The 21,401-nt window shown below is 28.7% G+C and overlaps 1 protein-coding gene across 3 annotated transcripts in view; it reads left to right on the top strand.

The window, feature by feature from the left end:
* LOC136982304 (RING finger protein 145-like) overlaps positions 1–21,401 on the top strand; it is a 28,039-nt gene that overhangs the window by 1,430 nt on the left and 5,208 nt on the right. For all 3 annotated transcript variants that reach the window (XM_067278796.1, XM_067278784.1, XM_067278792.1), the window contains exon 2: positions 13,267–13,473. In XM_067278796.1, coding sequence (XP_067134897.1) covers positions 13,308–13,473 — 166 coding nt within the window. In that variant the 5' untranslated portion in view covers positions 13,267–13,307. The remainder of the gene's footprint in view (positions 1–13,266; positions 13,474–21,401) is intronic.

Raw genomic sequence — 21,401 nt, forward strand, 5'->3', positions numbered from 1 at the left:
GGAAAATATGCTGCAAATGAAATATTTCATTTTATTGTTAATATTTAGTAATAAATCAACAAAACTGTAACAAAAAAAATCATCAGGAATATTAATAATTGGAAAGCTTGAATGAATAAGCCAATATTGAAAACATCTTTTGCAATATAATACAAAAATTTGAAGAAATTGGTATGTTGTCTATCACTTCTGTTATGACAATTGTTAATAAATATTCTAATAATATATTTATTCAATGTTTATTTCTGAGTTTGTTTACATTTTACTTTTATCTTGAATTTCAATAGAATGAATATGCAAATAACTGTTAATAGCATTTGATTACAGCCATGTATTATTATTTTCTTGCTTAAAAAAAATCTAAATCAACTAACCGAGAAATCTAATATTCATCATCTTGCAAAGATTATCATTAAGTACAAATATAGTTTATTCTTAAGACAAACTTGCTAATTTCATAATTTCAATGAAATTAGATAAAAAGAAAATGCAAAGAGAAGATTGGTATTAAGTATCATATTGATCTTACATTTCTATAATTATTACAGAAAATGTTATTAATATTGATTTTCTTACATTTATTGAAACATTTAGATGATAGAAAATAAAAAGTAGGAAAATTTCAAGATTTATGAAAATTTTATATATAATGGAACATTACAAATAAGTATAGTATTTTTCTATTCTTGAATCATGAGAAAAGGAGTCAACAATGTTTTTAGTACAGCATGATGGCATTTGATGAATTAAAAATTAATCAGTATATTTCTAGGATTGTAGAATATAAATATTTGACATTTGTTTAATGAACTAAAATCAGATATTTTTCAGAAGAATAATCTTCTATACTAATAGCTTTACAAATATATTTTTCTATTTGATTTTTTTTTTTTTTTTCAAATTCTTTTGCGTACAAACATGCTTTCTAATTTCTTATCAGTTGGATGCTTGTTTCTTATATTCTAAATTATTTAATGATTAAAACTTTTCTGTTTGTTAAAATATAACCAGGCTCAAACCTCAGGCTTACATTTAATTCTTTTATTAGATTTAAATTTTGATAAACAAAAGAAAGATATAGTTGTCAAATAATTTAGAATGTTCTATAGATTATCACGATTTAAGTGATTTTAGTAACCAATTGTGCCACAGGATTTTCTGTTGGGACCAAAACATACAATTTAGACCAATAATCAATCAATTTATTCACTAAAATCAGGTTTGTTTTTATTTACACTATTTTCATCTGTCTATATGGAAATAGAATAATGATGATCATGTATAAAAATAAGCAAAAAAAATTCAACTACCAATATCCAAAACACGTGGTCCCTTCCAAATATATAGCATAACTCTTTCAAATAGCTTTAAGGATAACTATAGGGATCATCTCGTCACACAGACTAATTCGTGTAGCAATTATTAAAATAAATTCACTCATACAAAAATAACATCACTTTGTAAAATTATTTTTAAAAAAGACAAAGAAGAACAAATGGATAAAGCAAATCTCAAGAGATGTAATTGTCCTTTCCGGCTTCTTTCTATGAATATCCTTGTCAAAGAACGACAAATCCCACTAACTATATTACACTGTAATATAGTTAGTGGGATTTGTCTTACTGGAGTTTTATCAGAAATGTTATTAATCCGTATTATTCCTTATCACGGAATAGAAATATTCCATGGCTAAATGGCTAAAGAAATATTAATAATTTAAGATAATTTGGTACTCTAGTACCAAATTATCTTAAATTATTAATATTTCTTTAGCCATTTGCTAGCCCGATAATTCGGCATTGGTTGATCGTTATCTATAACGGGCTAGTAGTAGTTTATTTATATTATTCCTTATCACTTGTTATCTCTTCAAAATTATTATTTGAATATTTCTGTATCAAACTCAAACTTTGATCATTTATTTGTTTCATAAGTTAAGAGTATTTTGCTCCATTTATATATAATTTCATTTACGATTTTTCATCAATAACTTCTGAGCTTGAGCTCCTGAGCCATTGCGCTGTATTGCAAATATGATATTTCGCATGCATAAATAGCAATTGCTTTTTCATGAGAATTACCTTAAAAAATGGATACTGATTATGGTAAGCAATTTTAAGTCTTTAATTTTGTTGCTTTAGATGATTTAAAATTAGTTTCTTGTTATTGATGTTCATGTTCCGAAATTTTCTTTAAAATTGTATTTTAGAAGTTTTCATAATTAATGATATGTTAACATTTAAAACTTTCCCAAAAATATATTATATGTATTAAAAAACTTTTTTCATTTAATACTATAATAAAGTTGAAATTGTTACTCTTTATTTTTATACATCTCGTATTCAAAGCCCAATAGATACTCCAGCAGATTGTTTTGTAAAATTTTATTTAAGGTCTAGCAACTGTGCAGATTATTTAAGATTGGTGCAATTACATTCAAATGATAAATATATATATATAAAATTTCTCATCATTAATTTGATATTTTATAAACTTTTGCATAGGGATGATAAATATAACTGTTTATGAAAATTATAAATATTTTTTCAATAAAGAAATACATAATTTATTAGCATTTTATGTATTATTAATTTAAATATTAATTTTTTTATTGCAATAAAAGCTGTATGCATTTATAAAAACAGTTTGGACATAAAACGATTAATCTAAGTCTGAGGTATGTTATCTATTTTGATATGTTTGTCAAGAATATCATGTTCAGATGATTTTCAATGACAACATGAAAATATTTTTTATTGTATAAACTTGTGTCATAGCAACTGTTCTTTTAACATTACCCATAAAGAAAACATTGAAATATTTATCAAACAATTTTATCAATAAAAGTTTATTATATCAACATTTTTGTAATAAGTTTGTCTATAAAAGACAGGTTAACATCATTGACAACTTATTGAACTTAGATAAACATATTATCTTAAAATTCAGTACTAATGTACTTATAATTTTTAGAATGAAATTTTGTTTTTATATCAATATGATTTTGATATTTAATTTTTTAGTTACATACTAAATAAGATACTAATACAAAATCCTGTATATTTAAATAAGAAAAGTGATAAAAGTGAATTATTGTATCTGATTGATTTCTGCTATTTATTTTGGAAAATTACATGAGAAAATTATGAATTATTATTACCATATTTCTTCAATTCTAAGATATATTGTGAATTTGCAATTCTTATTGACGGAAAAAATTTTAAATAATCAATTTTATTAAGTTTTTTTAAGTAACAAATTAGAAAAACAATACAAATGCTATGAAGTGGGTAATGCTAGATAGCTCTATTTCCATGCTCTTCTGCATATATAATAGCTTTTTTTTTAGTGTTGCCTCACAATGTCTTCAAACAAGTATTTTAAATGGGAAAAAGTTTAAAATAAATACTTTTAATAGTAAAGCTCATTTGAACTGATGAGAGTTGAATAATAACTAAAAACATCTATTATTGATATATAATGTACTGTGTGCTGTACTAGTGATGATTACTGATTGTTGTTTTGAACTGCAAATATAAGACACCATTAATTATAGGGCACACCTGTATTTTTAATTTTACAAGTAAAAATTAATTAAAAAAAAAAATGTATCTTAGAATCAAGGAAATATTTTTCAATGAACTTCAAAAACAAATTATGTTTGATATCACTAATGACAATTATAAAGTAATAAAACAAATCTGACTTGTTGACAAACATCTTAAAATAGATATGAGATAGAAAATGGTATGTTATATTCTCTAATAAAGTAGACCATTTTGATATATTTATTCTAATTGGAGTAGTTAAATGTTCTTGACAAATATTCTTATACTGTTTATAAAAATATTCTTAACATGATACAGAATAAGTTTTTTTTCTTCATAAAAGGAGAATAAAATTTTTTATTAATACGTAGTTTCAAGCTACGAGGGCTATTTTTTAAATAAGGTCCGTTTGTGAATGAGAGTGAGAATAATGCACAATCACGGCAGTATGCATGCGCTTCTGCACCGAGCAAGCTTGACGCATGTTTTGACGCCATTTGTAGCCATATAGTCTGTCTGTATGCTGAGCTGTAAAAGTTTAAAATGTTTAAGAAAATTGAGTCTCCCGCCGACTGTGAGATACGATCTCTTATTCGATTCTTGAGTGCAAGAAATTTGGCAGCAGCGGAAATTCACCGTCAGATTTGTGAAGTTTACGGTGATAATGCTATGAGTGACAGTAAAGTTCGAAAATGGGTAAGAATGTTCAAGGATGGGCGAGTTAATGTGCATGATGAGCCACGCCCTGGCCGACCTTTTCTGATTTCTGAAGATTTGGTTCGTGATGTGGATAACAAAATTCGAGAAGACCGACGATTCACGATTTCACGATTATCAATTGAATTTCCACAGATTTCAACATCAGTTTTGTATACCATTGTTTTCGGAGAAACTGAATTATCGAAAATTGTGTTTTCGGTGGGTTCCAAGACTGCTTTCTGACGATCACAAAACAGAAAGATTGGACAGTGCTTTATCGTTTTGACTCGATGCGATTATCCACACAGTCCAGACCTTGCACTTAGTGATTTTCACTTGTTTCGATACTTAAAGGAGTTCCTTGGTGGTCAACAGTTCAACGACGAAGAAGAAGTGAAAACTGCAGTCGTGGATTGGGCTTCTTCACAGGCGGCAGATTTCTTTGAAGTCGGAATTCAAAAAATTGTTGAGCGGTATGACAAATGTTTAAACAAAATGGAAATTATGTAGAAAAGTAGATAAAAGTATGTAGTATATGGAAAAAATATATTTTAATGATATTTACAGTATTTTTCTTCTTATTAAAAAACGGACCTTATTTAAAAAATAGCCTTCGTATGTAGCAAACTTAAGCTTACCATCCTTTTTGAATTATCTGTTCTCATGTTATTAATTTTTGAAAAATGCTTTGCAGATATATTTGTAAAATATTTTTCTATAATTTTATCAAGTTCACTCATAATTTTTTATTTTTGTATTTATTTTAATAATTCCAATTTGATACTTTTTGTTAATAATTACCAGTTAATTTTTGATTTAAAAAAATTACACAAAAAATTTTATTTTAGTTCTTGTCCAAAAGCAATATTTTAAGTAAAGTCAGTTTTTTATACTTGTTTTAAGTTAAATACTTATTTTGTAAAGCATTATAAGCTGACTATAAGCTTAGGTAATTATTTAATTAATGTGGCATTTAATGATTCCATTCCATAATCTTATATGCTAAATTTTCAGTTACAATTTTATCCAATGAATAAAATATCTGGAAATCATCTTAATTTTAAAATCATTTTAAGAAAGTTTGGAAAAATTTTTAATTTATCTTCCAGTTTTCTTGAATTGTTTCAGATTTGTATGTTTATCACATTGATTTGATTTTAATTATATTGAAATTATGTGAAGAATTAGACCAAAAACATTATCATTTAATGTCTACAACTGGAGAATTTATTTTGACATTAATCTAGCATAGATCAAAAGAATACAACTTTAGTCTTCCATATAGTCTATACAAAATGAAATCAGATGTAAAGATAAAATTATATCAGCTTGGATTTTGAGAAAAATGATTTTTTAATATATCTAAGAAATGTCATCAAAAAGTTTAATTTTTTTTTATAAGTAAACTCTACAGTCCCTTTCTGGAGAATTTATAAAAGTTATTTTCAGTCTTGTTATAACACCAGCATTCTCTTTAAGAGTGTTCACTCTAAACTTCGCAACTGCTATTTGCCTGTGCACTTCACAGAGTCCAAGTAGCAGTTAGGTTATTTTGAGTAATCAATTGCTGTTCAGAAAACTCATCACTTATACAGCTGTTTCACATTTTATACAAAATATTGGTTATAACAAAGAAAGAGAGGATATAAAAAAGTATTTTTATGGAATATTCACAACAATATACTAGAATTAATATTGCAGATTGATTAGACAAACAGTGTAGCAATGAATTATTCTGATGTTCAGATTAATACTTGACACAAAGAATTTTGTCGTTAGAATTTGTAGAAAGTTGACATCTGTTTCTGTATGCATTCATGTAAATATGTACTTTATAATGATGTAACACAGTTTAACATAGCATTTATTAAAGAGAAAATTTGTTGAGATATGCCAACTATTATTAGTAAGTTGTAAGTTTGATGTTCTTTCTCTTTCACCAAAGAAGGTGAAAGAGAAAAAAAAATTAGTTATTACATTGTATATTGTTAGAAACCAAACTTTAAACTATAGAAGATAATTAAAGACAATATATATCTTGACTATTTGTCTTAAAAAATTATATACAGTATTTAATTGTGTTTTAGTGATAAGATGAAAAGTAAATTATTTCTAACATCAAATAAACAAGAATTGGTAGCATTTCATTGAAGCTCATTATTGTTATGAGATGTTAAAATTTGTTCTCATAAAATAAATTTCTGTATATGTGATTTTTCTTTGTATAATAATAAATTATAAAAGTCTATAGGAAAAGAATCTTGTGACATGCAGGACGTTGGTTTATATTGCTGATATTTTTGGCTTTCTAATTACTTAGACATTATAGCATGTTCAAGAGCATTAATTAATTGAAGTTAGAAATTGGAATTTCAAGAAAAAGTTGGAAAAAATAGCAGCAAGATGAAAAAATTTTGTGAAGTTATAAAGAATTATTTTATTAAACCATTGGTTACTTCAACTTTTTTCCATCAGGAACAGTTGTCAAAACATATTGTGTGTGTAAAGCAGATTGTAAAAATAAATGTATTCTGACTTAATTATATTACTAATATACTAATTAATAATATAATTATAAAGATTTGAAAGCAATTTTAAATTAAATACTTGGCAAATTTTTTTATATCATATTTTTTAATAACTGTCGTCATGTAAGAGAATTACCAATGCTAACTTTACCAATATTTACTTCAGGAAGCCAAATCTTCAATTGAATAATTAGAAACATTTTCATCATAATCCAGGACAATCTCTGCTTACAATTCATTGAAAAGAAATATCATTGTTCTTTAAAATTAACCTAAATGGTTTACAATTTTTTAGTGAGTTAAACATTATTTAAAAGTCAAACATAATCATTTGAATCTGATATCTTTAAAAAAATCAATCCCATTTACTAAAAACAAAAAATTTTTTAATAAAACACAATAATTCATTTTTAAATGTAAAACATTCTTTCATTATTCCAAGCTATTACTTTATCAATTCAGTACTTAACCATATCATACCAATTTCTTGAATGAAGCACTCCAGTCCATCTGTTGCCAAGATTTACCAAATCATGTGTTTTAATGACATCCAGATATTTTCCTAATACATGGTGAATCATTGTTTGGCTATTCTGATAGTATTTATCATATCAACTTTTGGATACTACTGGCTCATTGCAACTTACTGTGACTTTTCTATAGCACCCATTGCATTTATACGATGTTATTACTGGGAAAGCAGCTTATTGAATCAAAATGTTCGTTGACTCAGATTCACAGATCTATAAATGGATCCCACATAGAAAAATTTATCATTTTCTTTGTTTAATTTCATTGTGTAAATTCCTAGTTTTTTAACTTCCTGTACTGGTTCTTTGTCAGACCTAATCATCTGTATGATAGAGGGTAACCTCCTATCACAACTTGGATTGTATTTTAATGCTAAACCTGCTATGATTTATTTGTAATTTCTGCTGTCTGATCTATTTCACTATTAGATTGTTCCTTATGTTTACCTGCTTGATTTAGGCAGGCTTTAACTTATACAAAATTCTGTGGGACATCATATATATGGGCAGAATGGATAATGAAAAATTAAACTGATTTCTTGTGTTCTGTGCCAAGGATAGCTGAGTGTTTGCTCTTTTTATTAGGGCTCAAAATATATGAGCTGTTGAATCATTGGAATACCAGTGAATAATTGATGATACCTAGCTTTCTGTACACTTTTGCATAATGTAATGTATTTGCTGCAAAAAATGACTAAAAAGTTCACTTTCAACATGCTCTTCTGATCCATTTTGAGATTAATGCCCACCTTATTATTGTTAACTTTGTTGAGCTGTTGTCCTTCCAGATGATGAGTAAATCATCTATATACCTGCAAATTGATTTGATATTCTTTATTTCTTTACTACTGGTATATCTATCCGGTCTTCCATTATTTCCACTAAGTCATCTGATGCTGGTGAGCCCATTGGCACTCCCACTTCCTGTTTATAAAAGTTTTCATTCCATGTGAAATTAGTTGGATATTATAATGTCCAAAAAAATCTGTTACCAATTTTATTTATCAATACTTAAATTCTTTTTGCTCCAAATTAGTCTTACTGTTAATGCTATGGTTGCCTCTGTTGTAATGGAAGGACAGAGATTAACATAATCCAATCTTTTTTTAAAAAATGTTTGATTTGCTAAAAAATGTAAACCATTCAAATTTAATTTTAAAGAACAATGATATTTATATTTGTTCTATATGAATTGTAAGCTGAGATTGATCTGAATCAAAGCAAAAACGTTTATTATTATTCAATTAAAGATTTAGCTTCCTGATGTAAGCATTTTAATCATATGTAAGCATTGGTAATCAAATGGTGCCAGAGATATGTGAGGTAATTATAGAGAATGTTTATAAATGTTTATAACATTTGTTTCATTTGGCTAACAAATCAAACATGGTATTATTTTTTTCAATGGTATATCACTGATTTTTTTTTATTTTCCATCACTTCATAAATGATGAGAAAATGGGAAAAGTTCTATTTTCATAAGATTAATACCCAATATATAAATTTTATCAGAGTACAAAAACATTGGAAGTGATATTTGGATACTGTACTTTCTATTAGACCATGAGTATTAGAAATATGATAATTTTTTAATTTGTACAAAACAGTACTAAGAAATATTGATAAAAGTAAGAACAGTTATTGGTAAGATTTTGGTCCATAGTTATAAGAATAAACTATGGACCAAAATGTTTATTAGTGCTGTAATCTTCTTGTAGGGCTTAGTCATTATTTTAGTGGTTACAATCATAATTTAGTCATATAAAATTCATGAGAATGAAAATTCATGATTTGTGAAATCCTAAATTCACTTATTTTCTAATAAGACTGTCTAATAACACTTTTTTCTTGTATAAATAGCTATATAAACCTTTATAAAATCAAATATAGTGTAAAGCAGGGGTTGCCAAAGTGGTCGATATCGACCCCCAGGGGTCGATACAATATTATTTGGGGGTCAATGAAAAGACTAAAACTTACAAATTTTGAACCAAATATTGCTAAGGATCATCAAGCTAATCTGTCTCATTGATTGTCAGTTACAAGAATTATTATTAACATACAGACAATAAATGTAAAATTAAAAAATATATATTAAAATAGTAAGAGCCTTTTTTTTTTTGCTTATAACACAAACTTTTTGGTTGGGGTCGATGTGAGATTTCAAAATGTCGTAGGGGGTCGACGATCAAAAAAGTTTGATGACCCCTGGTGTAAAGTGATCATAATTACTGTAATTTATAATTTAGCAAGTATCTACTTTAAGTTAACAACATATAGAATTAGTTCGTACATAAATGAAATTATTAAAAATTTAGTTGAACAAAGTTCAGAATATTGCAAATGATATTTGTTTTTTACAGATTAAATTGGCATAATATTCCATATGGTTTCAAAATGCTATTTTATTTTATGTTGCTTTATTTAAAAAATACTGCATGATCAGAAGTAGCTAAACTAACAAATTTGACTAAGTTAATGTAAATATATTAATCATGCTTTATTGTGAGTATACTTACTATATTTTGTCAGCAGCAATTCATTCTTTCTTTATAGGTGTTCTTTATAAAGTAGTTGATCTTAAAAGCTTGCACACAAAGAAAGATATTAACATAATAATGTAAATTGTCTTTAATCATGTATTGATAGATAGTGTGACAATTAATATTTTTTTAAATAATCCGAAATAATTGGATTAGCTTTACATTCTGTGATAGAAACAGGCATTTCTAATAGAATCCCTAGAGTTGAATATAGTAATGTAAAAATTATAGTTATGTTTTCAAACTCCTTAAGAATTTTTGGATATATGAGCACTAAGGTTTGGCTCTATGGAGGACTTATCACACACTATTGATGTTTGTCAGAGTAATCAAACAGTAACTTGCAAACACAGTTTTATAATAACTACAATATGCATTTTGAACAGTATCTGTCCCTCCTCAGCTGTGCTTGTTACAATTTGGTAGGTTTATAGGATTCTAAAATACAAGCAGTATTACATTACAAAACAATGATCAATGATTAAAATAATTTAAAAGTTCAATTTATACATACTTAAATGGTACATTCTATTTGTTGCCAAAATGCAGATGTCTTCATTATTGGTTTTTATAGATATTTTTTTATTTACAATATAAACAGTAACAGAGATTATACATGTTGTTTAACAAATTAATTGTGAAGTAAATAAACTAGGAAAACAAATAAATACAAATATTTTACTTTTGTCCACTTTGGACATTTGTGTGAATTAGGACTTGTTATACTGAGGGAAGAGAAAAATATATTTATTGTAATATATTGTAACGTAGAAAACTCTGACAACAATAATATTATTCATCTCTTCCTTCTCCTTACAAGTCTTTATCAGAATATTCAGAGAAGAGCAATTTACAAGTTTGCCAATTATTGTAATTCTATCATTTTTAATCTATTTACAGTAGGTGATCGGTTAACGAACAAATTGGATAACGAACACTTTCGTGAAAGATTTTTATGTTCGGACAACAAACATCTCACAGAACAAACACAAGAGGAAGTGACATAAAATAATGAATGCCAATTGTTCTTCCTTTGTCTTCAGGCAACAATTCGAAACTTTTCAGAATGCGGGAGACATCGACATTGATGCTCAACCTGGTATATACTGATCGGATAGTATTCCTCTGAACTTTGAAACTCTCCCTTGTAATTTCAGCCTTTTTATTTCTCTGACAGAAACAATTTTTTTATAATATTCACAAGACTGTCGGGCGGCACTCGTTAAGTTTTGCATTGATTTTTATTTTCAAAAGATGAGAATATAATAATGAAGGTAGAGAGTGGGCAGAAGATGTCTGATGTTGCTAGGCAGTATGGCTTGATCAGGTTCACAGTAGGCCACAGTTCAATCTTATCTAAGAAAGATACAGTATAATCAAGAAGACTCAAGCAGCTAAACAAGTAAAAAATATCACATCTGAGAAATAAAGAACATAATGGAACATGAAACTGATCTGATGACAGAAGAACACAAGAACACTTGAATGAAGAACACCAAGAAACTCAGTGAGATGTTTTCTTCTGAAAAAGATTAATGTCAACATCTGCTATTAAAGATCTTTTGAAGAAGTGGGAGGATGTCAGAACAATGGTCTTAGAATGGCATCCAAACCAGGTTGAGGTTAATAGGCTTAGAGATCTCAACAATTACAATGCTATTAATTATTTCTGAAAAATCCTGAAGAAGAGAGAAAAGCAATCGACATTAGACAGATTCTTTAACCCACACAAATGGAAAAAACGTGACTAATAAAAATGCAAGACTGTGTATATATGTATTTTTATTATCACACACAAATAAACATAGTAAGAAAGTATATATTTTTTATTTTTTGGGGTCTCCAGAACGAATTAATTGAATTCCCATAAAAACCTATGGTAAATCGATAATCGGTTAATGAACAATTCAGATAGCGAACAAAGTCTTGGAACGGATTATGTTCATTAACCAATCATCCACTGTATCTTGTATCTAACTGGTTGGACCTCAGAAAAAGATATAAACAGTAACAGTAACTCAGGAACATAAAAGTAACCCAGAAAGGTTGGTCCAATCATAACATTTCTGCATTTTTGTCATGTATATTTGTATGTGTTGTAATTTTGGATATGAATATATACAAATCTTATTATTTTGACATTTAATTTTAAAGATCAATATAATAAAATATCACTGCAAAGAAAATGAGAATAATCATTTTTAAATATTGAATTTGTATTAGAGTATGCAATTTACTTGTAGAATATTTGTTTCAAAAACTTTTAGCATTAAAAAAAAGTTTTAAATATAAAATTTGAATTTTTAACACAAATAACATTATTGAGAATTCAATTTAAATTTATTTTTATAATAATTAAAAATTAGGATATGAGCAAATTTGAAAATTTTTATTATCTCATAAATTCATTTTTTCATTACAAGTTCAGAATTACCTTGGTTTTATTATGATTATTATTATTATTACTTCTATAAAATAACAGGAGGAAAAATAAATATTAAATTGTATGTTGTTGGAAATTTCTGAAAGACAGGAAATATCAAATATTTTATAAAGAAAATTATTATTATTATTATTAAATTTTCATTTTACATTGTATTTTTTGAATTTATTACACTTTAAATGTTAAACTTTTTATTTATATGATCGCAACAATGAAAATACTATGTAGCATCTTAGTTAAGTTAACAAAATTTAAATGTACTTTAGAAATGTTTTAGGTTTATTATAAAACTATCTTTAGTCACATGCAAATTATTCATTTCTTATGTAATGGTTTTTAAATGATTTTTTAAAAGAATTATGTAACATTTTTTAAATTAAAACTTTTTTATAAATTTTTACAATTAATACAATTGAAGTATTTAAAAACGTTTAAACTTAATTTTTTTTAAATTCATTATGTAGTTTTTGTAATTTAAATAATAAAATATGCTAAAATATTTCTGAAAAAGTCAATTTTTTTCGTAAAGTATTATTATAAGTCTTATTACAGATTGCAAGAGACTTTTTTGAAAAAAGAAAAAACTGAAATGAAAGATTATCATTTTATTTCTTATATTTCAGTATTTAAATATCTTATAAAAAGATTTTTTTTAAACTATAGATGAACTAAATATAATTATTATAAAAAAGCAGTTAAAATATGAGAACTATTACTCTAATGATTTTTAAAATGAATAAAGATTATCGTAGGCACAAAAAACCTTTCACACACTATTTCTAGCAGACAAATTAATGAGCACAAACGTTTTCGGCCGTTTTAAAAGGCCTTCTTCAGGTGCACTGAGGACGGTTGGAACTGGACTGCTAGAAATAGTGTGTGAAAGGTTTTTTGTGCCTACGATTTTGAATTAGTTCTAGCTTTGTGTACAGAGAATAAAGATTAATTATGTAAAATATAACTATTTAATTGCAGTTTGAAGTTTTAGAAGCAAAATTAGTCTTATTTTGCTGATCATGTGGCCTCCATTGACAAGAGGACAAATAGAAGCAGCTGTTGGAGTTGTGATGAGAGTTCCTGGTCTTTTCATCATTGATTACTGGTGGCAATATGATCGTAACAAATCTCTACCACAGTCCATGGAAGGAACAGAAATATTGAATGCTATCATGACAAATTTAGGTAAATAAGATACTGAATATGAAGTAAAATTACTATTATAATTATAATATAAAACAAAATTCCATTTTTTTTTTTTTTTTATATTTAAAGTTTGTATTGTAAATTTTAATTGCTAGCAGTACACCCTTTGTCAGAAAGATTGTAAAAAATAGAAAATTGCAATTACCAAGTAATGATCGATCCTAGCTCCTGTCAAAGTAGTCCCCTTAGCTATCTATACACAATTGCCAACATTTCTTGAGGTCTTGGAAGCAAGCAGAAAAAGCTTCAAGTGATACTTGTTAGCTCATTTGTCATAGCCTGTTGGCTGTCTGCGATATCTTGACAAAATGTCCTTTTCAGTTGCTTTTTCACTCACGGAAACAAGAAAAAATTACAAGATGAGAGGTCAGGCGAATATTGCGGATGTGTATGGCAGTAATGGAATGTTTGACCAGATACTCGTGAACTGAAGCAGTATGGGATCTTGCATTGTCATGCAGTAAGAACCACTCCTAAACATGCAACAAATCAGGATGGTGACACCAAATTGCTTGCCGCAAACATTTCAGGACCTCGATATAATGAGTTTGGTTTACTGTTTGGAACATACTCATGGTGCACCAATCCTTTACCAATCAAAGAATGCAATCAACATTGTCTTTGTTTATGAAGGTTGTCATTTGACTTTCTTCATGGTTGGTGATCTATGACCCCCCCATTCAGTACTTTGATGCTTTGTTTGAGGGTCATACTGATAACATTAACTTTCATTCCTTGTAATAATCTTTGACACAAATGTGGGATTATATCTTGCTCTGTCTAATAGTTCAGCAGCAATTGTTTGTCTATGATCTTTCTGTTTAGCTGTCAGTGTGTGAGGGACGATTTTTGCATTAAGTTTCCGTTTCTCTAAATCTTCGCAAAAAATCTTATGACACACATCATGATTCAAATTCAGTTCTTCTGATATTATACACACGATTATATAACGGTCTTCTTCAGTAACAGCATTACACGCTGCACGTTTGCATCGCTATGTGCTGAAGATGGGCGACCAGCTCTGGGATCGTCTTGCACTGAATCTCTGCCTTCATGAAACCTTTTGTGCCACTCAAAAACATGGTTTCTTGAAAGTGCCTCACCTGCATATGCCTGCTTAATCATGTTCCAAGTTTCAATAGGCGTTTTCCCGAGCTTAACACAGAACTTAATGTTCACTCTTTGCTCACAATCAGCATCCATTGTGTCACTCCAACTATTTCAATAACAATGCAAACAGAGTGTTGCTAAGCACAGCCCTGTCACCTAGTGAGTTTGCACAGAAACATTTCCAAAAAAATGTCAAGAAAGAACACACACTAGGTGACATTAACAACAATTTATTGTTTTTTATTATTGCATGTACAGATTATGTAAAAAAAATTGTCCTGGAACTTTTCTGACAAAGGATGTAATTGTAGATTTAATGATTAATAAAATCTTAAATAACACTGCTAATTTAACTTTTTTATAATGTCATTTTTAAATTTATTAATTTTTATATTTATTATCAAATGTATATGAAATATATAAAATTTAGAAGACGAGGAAAAATCTGCATTTCAGTCTGTTTTACAGTTTATCATTTTTTGATGATTGATATAATTAATATTTGAATTAATGAGATTTTTTTCTCTATTTAAAATATTTCCGATTTCTTATAATCCCTTATAAATTCAAAATTCATTAAATTAATATTATATATTTCTGATATTTAATATAAAAGTGTGTTGTAGTCCTTTGTCTAATAAAGCCCATGCATGTACTTTTTGGTACATCTACAAACAACAATAATTTAATATAAGAACTGTTTGCTTTTAACACACACATAATTTAAAGAGATGGAAAATCATTGACAATTTAAATCAGATCGGTATTATTATTCTTTGTTTTTTAGACGAAATGTAATACTTTTACAAATCAAAAAAACATTTTAATAGTCATCAAACAAATACACAAAATTCTTGTTAGTTCAAAATATGGGAGACAAAATATTTGTGGCTTCAAATTATTGAATTTTGAATTATCTGAGATTTATGTATTTCTGTATAATATGCCAAATGCCATGTAACTGATGCAAATGGAATATTGCTACTTATACAAAACACTATTTTTGTTAATTAATAATTAATAGTAATAAAAATAAGAATAATGAAAATAGAGATAAACTGCAGATAAACAGCACATGTCCAGTGAGAAGCACAGGTTGCCAGATAGATTTTATAAAAAGTAAAGCAGAATTCCTCAAAATGTATCCCAAGTTATTTTAAAATGGCCCAAAAAGTAGTAAGTCATCCAAATGTAGTAGCCTAAAGCCCTAAAATATCTCAATCTATTACTTGCATGCAGGGCTGATTTTGGACTGTCAGCTGCCTGCATACTATAGATATTTGTCCACCCTATCAATTCTGATGGCAAGTAAACTCATAACCTAATCCAACCCATGAGAGCCTACTGATATGTTTCATAACAGTATCATAGTTGACGGGTAAAATATCTAAAAAGTATTTGATATATGTTTATTTTATTTTTATTCAAATCAACTTGCCCAATAAATAACAGGTACAGTACCTTTTGTTGGTTATGAGTTGGCAGGACTTGAGCTTCTAGGCTATGCAGCCCCAGCATTAGAGTAGTGGTTGGACAGTTGAACAGATACCTTTGTTCAAAGTTTTATTTTAGTACTGCCATAAAATAGAATTTGCAAATTAAAATGAAATTAATTTAAAGAAATTTTTCTTATTCAGTATATAAGTACAAAATATACATGTGTATATAAAAATTAATTTAAATATGAATACTCTATTTAAACTAATAACATTTGCACATATTCCTTTCTTTATTTTGGTTCTATTAACAATTAAAATAATGCTGTGAGTATCATGTTAACAGTATGGGAATAAAAGCCCATTCACAGTGAAAATTAAGCATAAACGTAAATCTTCATATCTATGTTATTTAATGCAACCATTCACAATGAGTTACGTAAGTGTAACCTTAAACTTAATCATAAGACATTAACATAAATTAGGCCATTGTGCGACTTTGTCATATTGTGATAGAATTGAAGCTGAGCTGAAAGGAAAGAAGCAATCTCTGCACCTGTTAGGCACAGAAGAGGCGATTCTTGTACAGACCTGCTGGATGCATGCAAGTGAACTCTGCACTTGCTGCTACAAAAGAGGCTATCCTCATACCTTCAGGCCACAGAAGACATGATCTTTGCACTGGCCAGGTACGGAGAGATGATCGATGGAGATTGCTCTTGTGTTTTGTTCATTTTTTGCACCTATTTTCTGTTAGGCACATGTAATACTGTTTTTTATTTTTGACCCCTAGGCCTAAATCCTGTTAGGTGCACTCATCACATCAGAGGGCATAGACATTGTCACTGTAATATCTTTGTATATCAAAAACGAAGTCATGGACTCCTATTTTTACTTTCCTGGCTTTGTTATAGATAAGAGAGGGAAAGTATGGCCAATCAGTCAAAAACTGACCTCCCCAAGATTTTTACATTTTTGAACTTAGTGTAAGCTCTCCAAGATAGGGGGGATTTTATTCCCAACCGTCAGGATGGCTAAGGGCTATCCATATGTGGGTGGCGGTTTTCAGGAGACAGAAAAGACAAGTGTTTCACAAAGAAACTGTTTATTTTTATCAAAATGCTTACACATATAATTGACAAGGTCCTTAAAGGCACCGTCCAGTCCGTTAGATGTCTTCAGATGTTTTCTTTCGTCCAGCGATGGCGGACCCCGGGTGGCGACGTATTAAAGTTCGGCACAGATAAGTAACACAAGATAGCAGCGAGCAGAAGCACGGAGCGAAGAGGGCGACAATTCCAAAGGTTATGTTATAGAGGAAGTCTTCTTTTTCTGTCCTTGAAGTCCAGGTTTTATATGTTTTTCAAGATCGAACTGTTGCTAATTGGGCAGATTTTTCTTCAGCGCTTTCTAATTGGTCTCCCACCTGTCTCCAGGTGTAAATGGAGCTTCGTGTTAGGTCGCGGGAAAGGTCAGCTAGAGAAAGTTTACCCGACACCATCTTTTAGACTCTGCTTGCGTTTAATCGTTGACTATGACACCTACGCTCATCTCGATATTTTTTCTAGTTTCGTTTTGCTTTCTAAACTGCGTCTTAAATTTTTAATATTTTCCTTTCTAAATTTTCTTTATCTAAAATTTTGTTTTTCTCGTTACTTTTTATGAGCGTCGACGTCAAAGTCCGGTGTCGCCGACTCGACACTTATATAATTTATTATCTTGGGGTTTAACTTAACAAATTCATACCTATCTCTTTTTGGGGGGCTATTTCCAGGCCTCACATTAGGGGACCTTGAAATGTCAAGAAATGTAAAAACATTTTGAAGTTTTTTTCTGTATGTATGGATGTTAATGTGTTTGTGTGTGACACAATTTTGTTTACCTTCTTTGAAGCTTAATAACTTCTGTGCTTTCAAAAATTTCTGAAATTTTGCAAGAAGGTTTGTGTATTAGAAAGATTCATGCTATTAAATTTTGATAGTTAAAGGTCAACAGGGTGGGGAGACAAAGGATGGCTGTGTGTCATATCTGAAGTAGGGTCAGACTTAATGACGATTTACTCATTATTAGTACGGTAGAGCATCGTTTATCCAAAAGCCAGTTAACCGAAAGCTTTCCAGTTGGACTGTGTCGTGCTGAATCGAACGTTTTTGATACTAGATTAACTTCTAAAGTATAATTTTTTTGTTTTTATATTTTTCAATATATTTATTTTGTTTGTACAAAATAAAGAAATAATTTTTAACAATACAATAGCATTGATTATTATTATAAAAATTTTCGTTAGGTTTAAAATTGACGAAAATTCAACACAAAACGACACTCAGCGGAGAAAAATTCAACACGAAGTGACACACAACGGAGAAAAATTTCAACATCGGATAGGTTAATATATTTTTTCATACATAATCGGTTATCCGAACAACCCCAGTTTGCAATTGATTCGGAAAAATGACACTCTACTATATTTACAATTTTTTATAACCCATCCCTACTCTTTCAAAATTAAGTTTTTGCCATTTTATAAAATAGTTAAAAGTGTAAACAGTTTTAAGCACACTCCACTATAGTAGTGAAGTGCTTATGTTAGGATTATTGTCTGTCTGTCAGACATTGTGTGTCTGTCAGATGTCCATGCACTTGCACAATGACTTCACTTTCTTTACGTAAGTGTTATGTTCCATTTAATCCATTTATTGTGCATGTGCATAGATATGCACAACTACTTGATTTCGAGAATTTATAAAATTTATTTTAAACAAAATTAATATTTGATTTGCTTTAGTGGAGCATGCTATCGGCTTGACCAAGCTTGTTTTAATGAAATATCGTAACATATAGTGCCACCAGAATTTTAAATGTTGATGAGGAAGTTAAGCAATTTGTTGCTGGATTTTTTACATTTAAATGGACCCACATTACATTTCTGGATTTCTCATCTCAATTAATGGGAAATAGCAAAGTTTTATCAAAATCAATCCATTAAATTTTGAGAATAAACTCGATTCTAAAGCCCATACAAGACATGATAGCAACTGTGAAACAAAGCAATATCGCACAAATCACGTGACAAAGTCACGTGATTTGTGCGATATTGCTTTGTTGCACTTGCTTGTGAAACAACCTCTATCTCAAAAATGAAGTCGTGGACTCCCATTTTTTATTGCATTTTTGGATTCCATGTCTCAATTAATGGAAAATGACAAAGTTTAATCAAAATCTATCAAATGAATTTTGAGAATGGACACAATTCTATAAGTCTCATAGAAGAAGCTTTAATAAAGCAAACTAAAAGTTTATACAATCCAAGTTTTTATACAGTACTTTTTACATGATTTAAAATGATTTAAAACAAGGAACAATCATGGTGGTTTTGGAATTCTCATTCATGAATTTTTCTCTGGTTCAATGGATGAATCCTCCATCACCTGTTGCTTGCACTTTTAAGATTTCTGTTTCAAAACACTTAATATATATGCTTCAGCATATTTATATCCATAAACTGCACAGCTATATCATCTGTCATCATGCAAACATCAACCTATTTCATCACCAACCACTATATTAAAATAATAATAATATTTGAATTTTATTTTTTAATGTACACTATTAGCTGCCCTGGGAATTTTGCCACCTGCTTTCATGCATGCACTGCACACCTATCAGAATCAGTCCTGCTTGTAGCCCAATATTGCAATTTCAAAACCCAGCCATATTTTAAGAAATAAGAGTAAAAGGGTAGTCCATATGTAAGGTTACTTCTGAAAATGTGTTACTGTAAAAGCAGTCATATTGCCAAATTAGTTGTTGTTGGTTTATTGTTCTCTTATTGCATGGAGGCACTTTGATCTAAATGAACAAGTTAACATATGCATATTTTAGTTCGCACAAAATTTTCACTTTGAATTATGATGTAACCATATTTTGAACTAACTGAATTCCTTAACATGTAAATCTATCTCTACATCCCCAGCCAGGACAAAAGTACAGTTATGAACTAGTGGGATTTTGAACTATCCAAGTTCAAATTAATAAGGATTTCCTGTATACATTCCAAATTATTATTAAGAAATAATAAACTAAATATAAGCTATCTATCTTTGCCCATTCTTTTTATCATCATTGTTTCTCTCAAAAATATTATTTTCAGTTGATTAAAGGTATATTTGATAAAATATATCTTATTTTGTTGTTTAATAAATCAAATGTATTTTAATTACTAAAAATAAAATTATTTATTCTTCTAAATTTATATCAATGTCTATTGAAAAAAAATTTAATTTCTCTTGGTTAAATCTAACATTTGTTGCAATTTAAGAACTAATTTGACAGAAATTATTATTATTATTTTATTGATTGCTTAAGTACTAACAAACAAAAACTGAGTTTTTGGCACAAGTATTATGGCTTGTATAATTATAACTTTAAACTTTTACTTGTGTGAAAATTTCCCACAAGTAAAAGACTGACAGGTGATACAAAATTAACCTTTTTTATTTTAAGATGGCATATTACTATTGCAATTACAAAACAGTTCACAATCTCCTTAACTTACACCAAATTTTGCAACAAATGCTAGTCACAAGCTTATACACAAGCTTGTTGATTGATGTACAAATCCATTTATGTTGAAAATTTTCTCCATTTTGAACAAGTTTGCTGTTTTTTCAAAATTCCTTTAACGATTAGTCAATACTGTTTGATTGGTCAGAGTTCATGTGTGTTTGGCAGATTGCATTTTTTTGAAACACAGCATTAGAATAGTGACAAATTACATGGTCCGGATAGAATAGTAGCTTATCAGTGTGTAGCTTCAAAAAAGGCAGAAGACATTTTAAGGCATTCTTTTATGTAAATGTTTACATTTATTGTCACAGTAGAGAACAGTTTGCTCTTCAAACAAGAGAAGGCCTGTCACATTATGAACTTCTTAAGGAACTTAGTCTTCTTCTTTACCTTACAATGTTCCAGAGCATTTTGGTGACTAGAAACAGTGTAGAAATCTTATTCAGCAAGACTTAATACATTTCATCATCTATCACAATACACCAATACTTGGTCTACAAACTGTCATACAACTTGCATAATCTAGATTTCACTGCTAAAGTTTGTTTTGAATTCTTATTTAGACTTTGTAACTCTTCACTTCAGCTTGCAATTTTATTTTTTGAATGTAACTTTGCAACATTTTCACTTTTTTTGCCACATCTTTTGAAGAAAGGTTTGGATTTTCTTTGAACAACTATCAAACTTATTCTTTATCAAGATTAGAAATTCCCTGCTTACCACCACTACCATGCTTCCTGTCAGTAGTAAGAAGTTCTCTGAAGTTTTTAAAACTAGATTTTGTAATAAAAGTTG

This window comes from Centruroides vittatus, unplaced genomic scaffold, assembly GCF_030686945.1.
Source record: "Centruroides vittatus isolate TY-2023 unplaced genomic scaffold, ASM3068694v2 contig_1168, whole genome shotgun sequence".
Taxonomy (NCBI): domain Eukaryota; kingdom Metazoa; phylum Arthropoda; class Arachnida; order Scorpiones; family Buthidae; genus Centruroides; species Centruroides vittatus.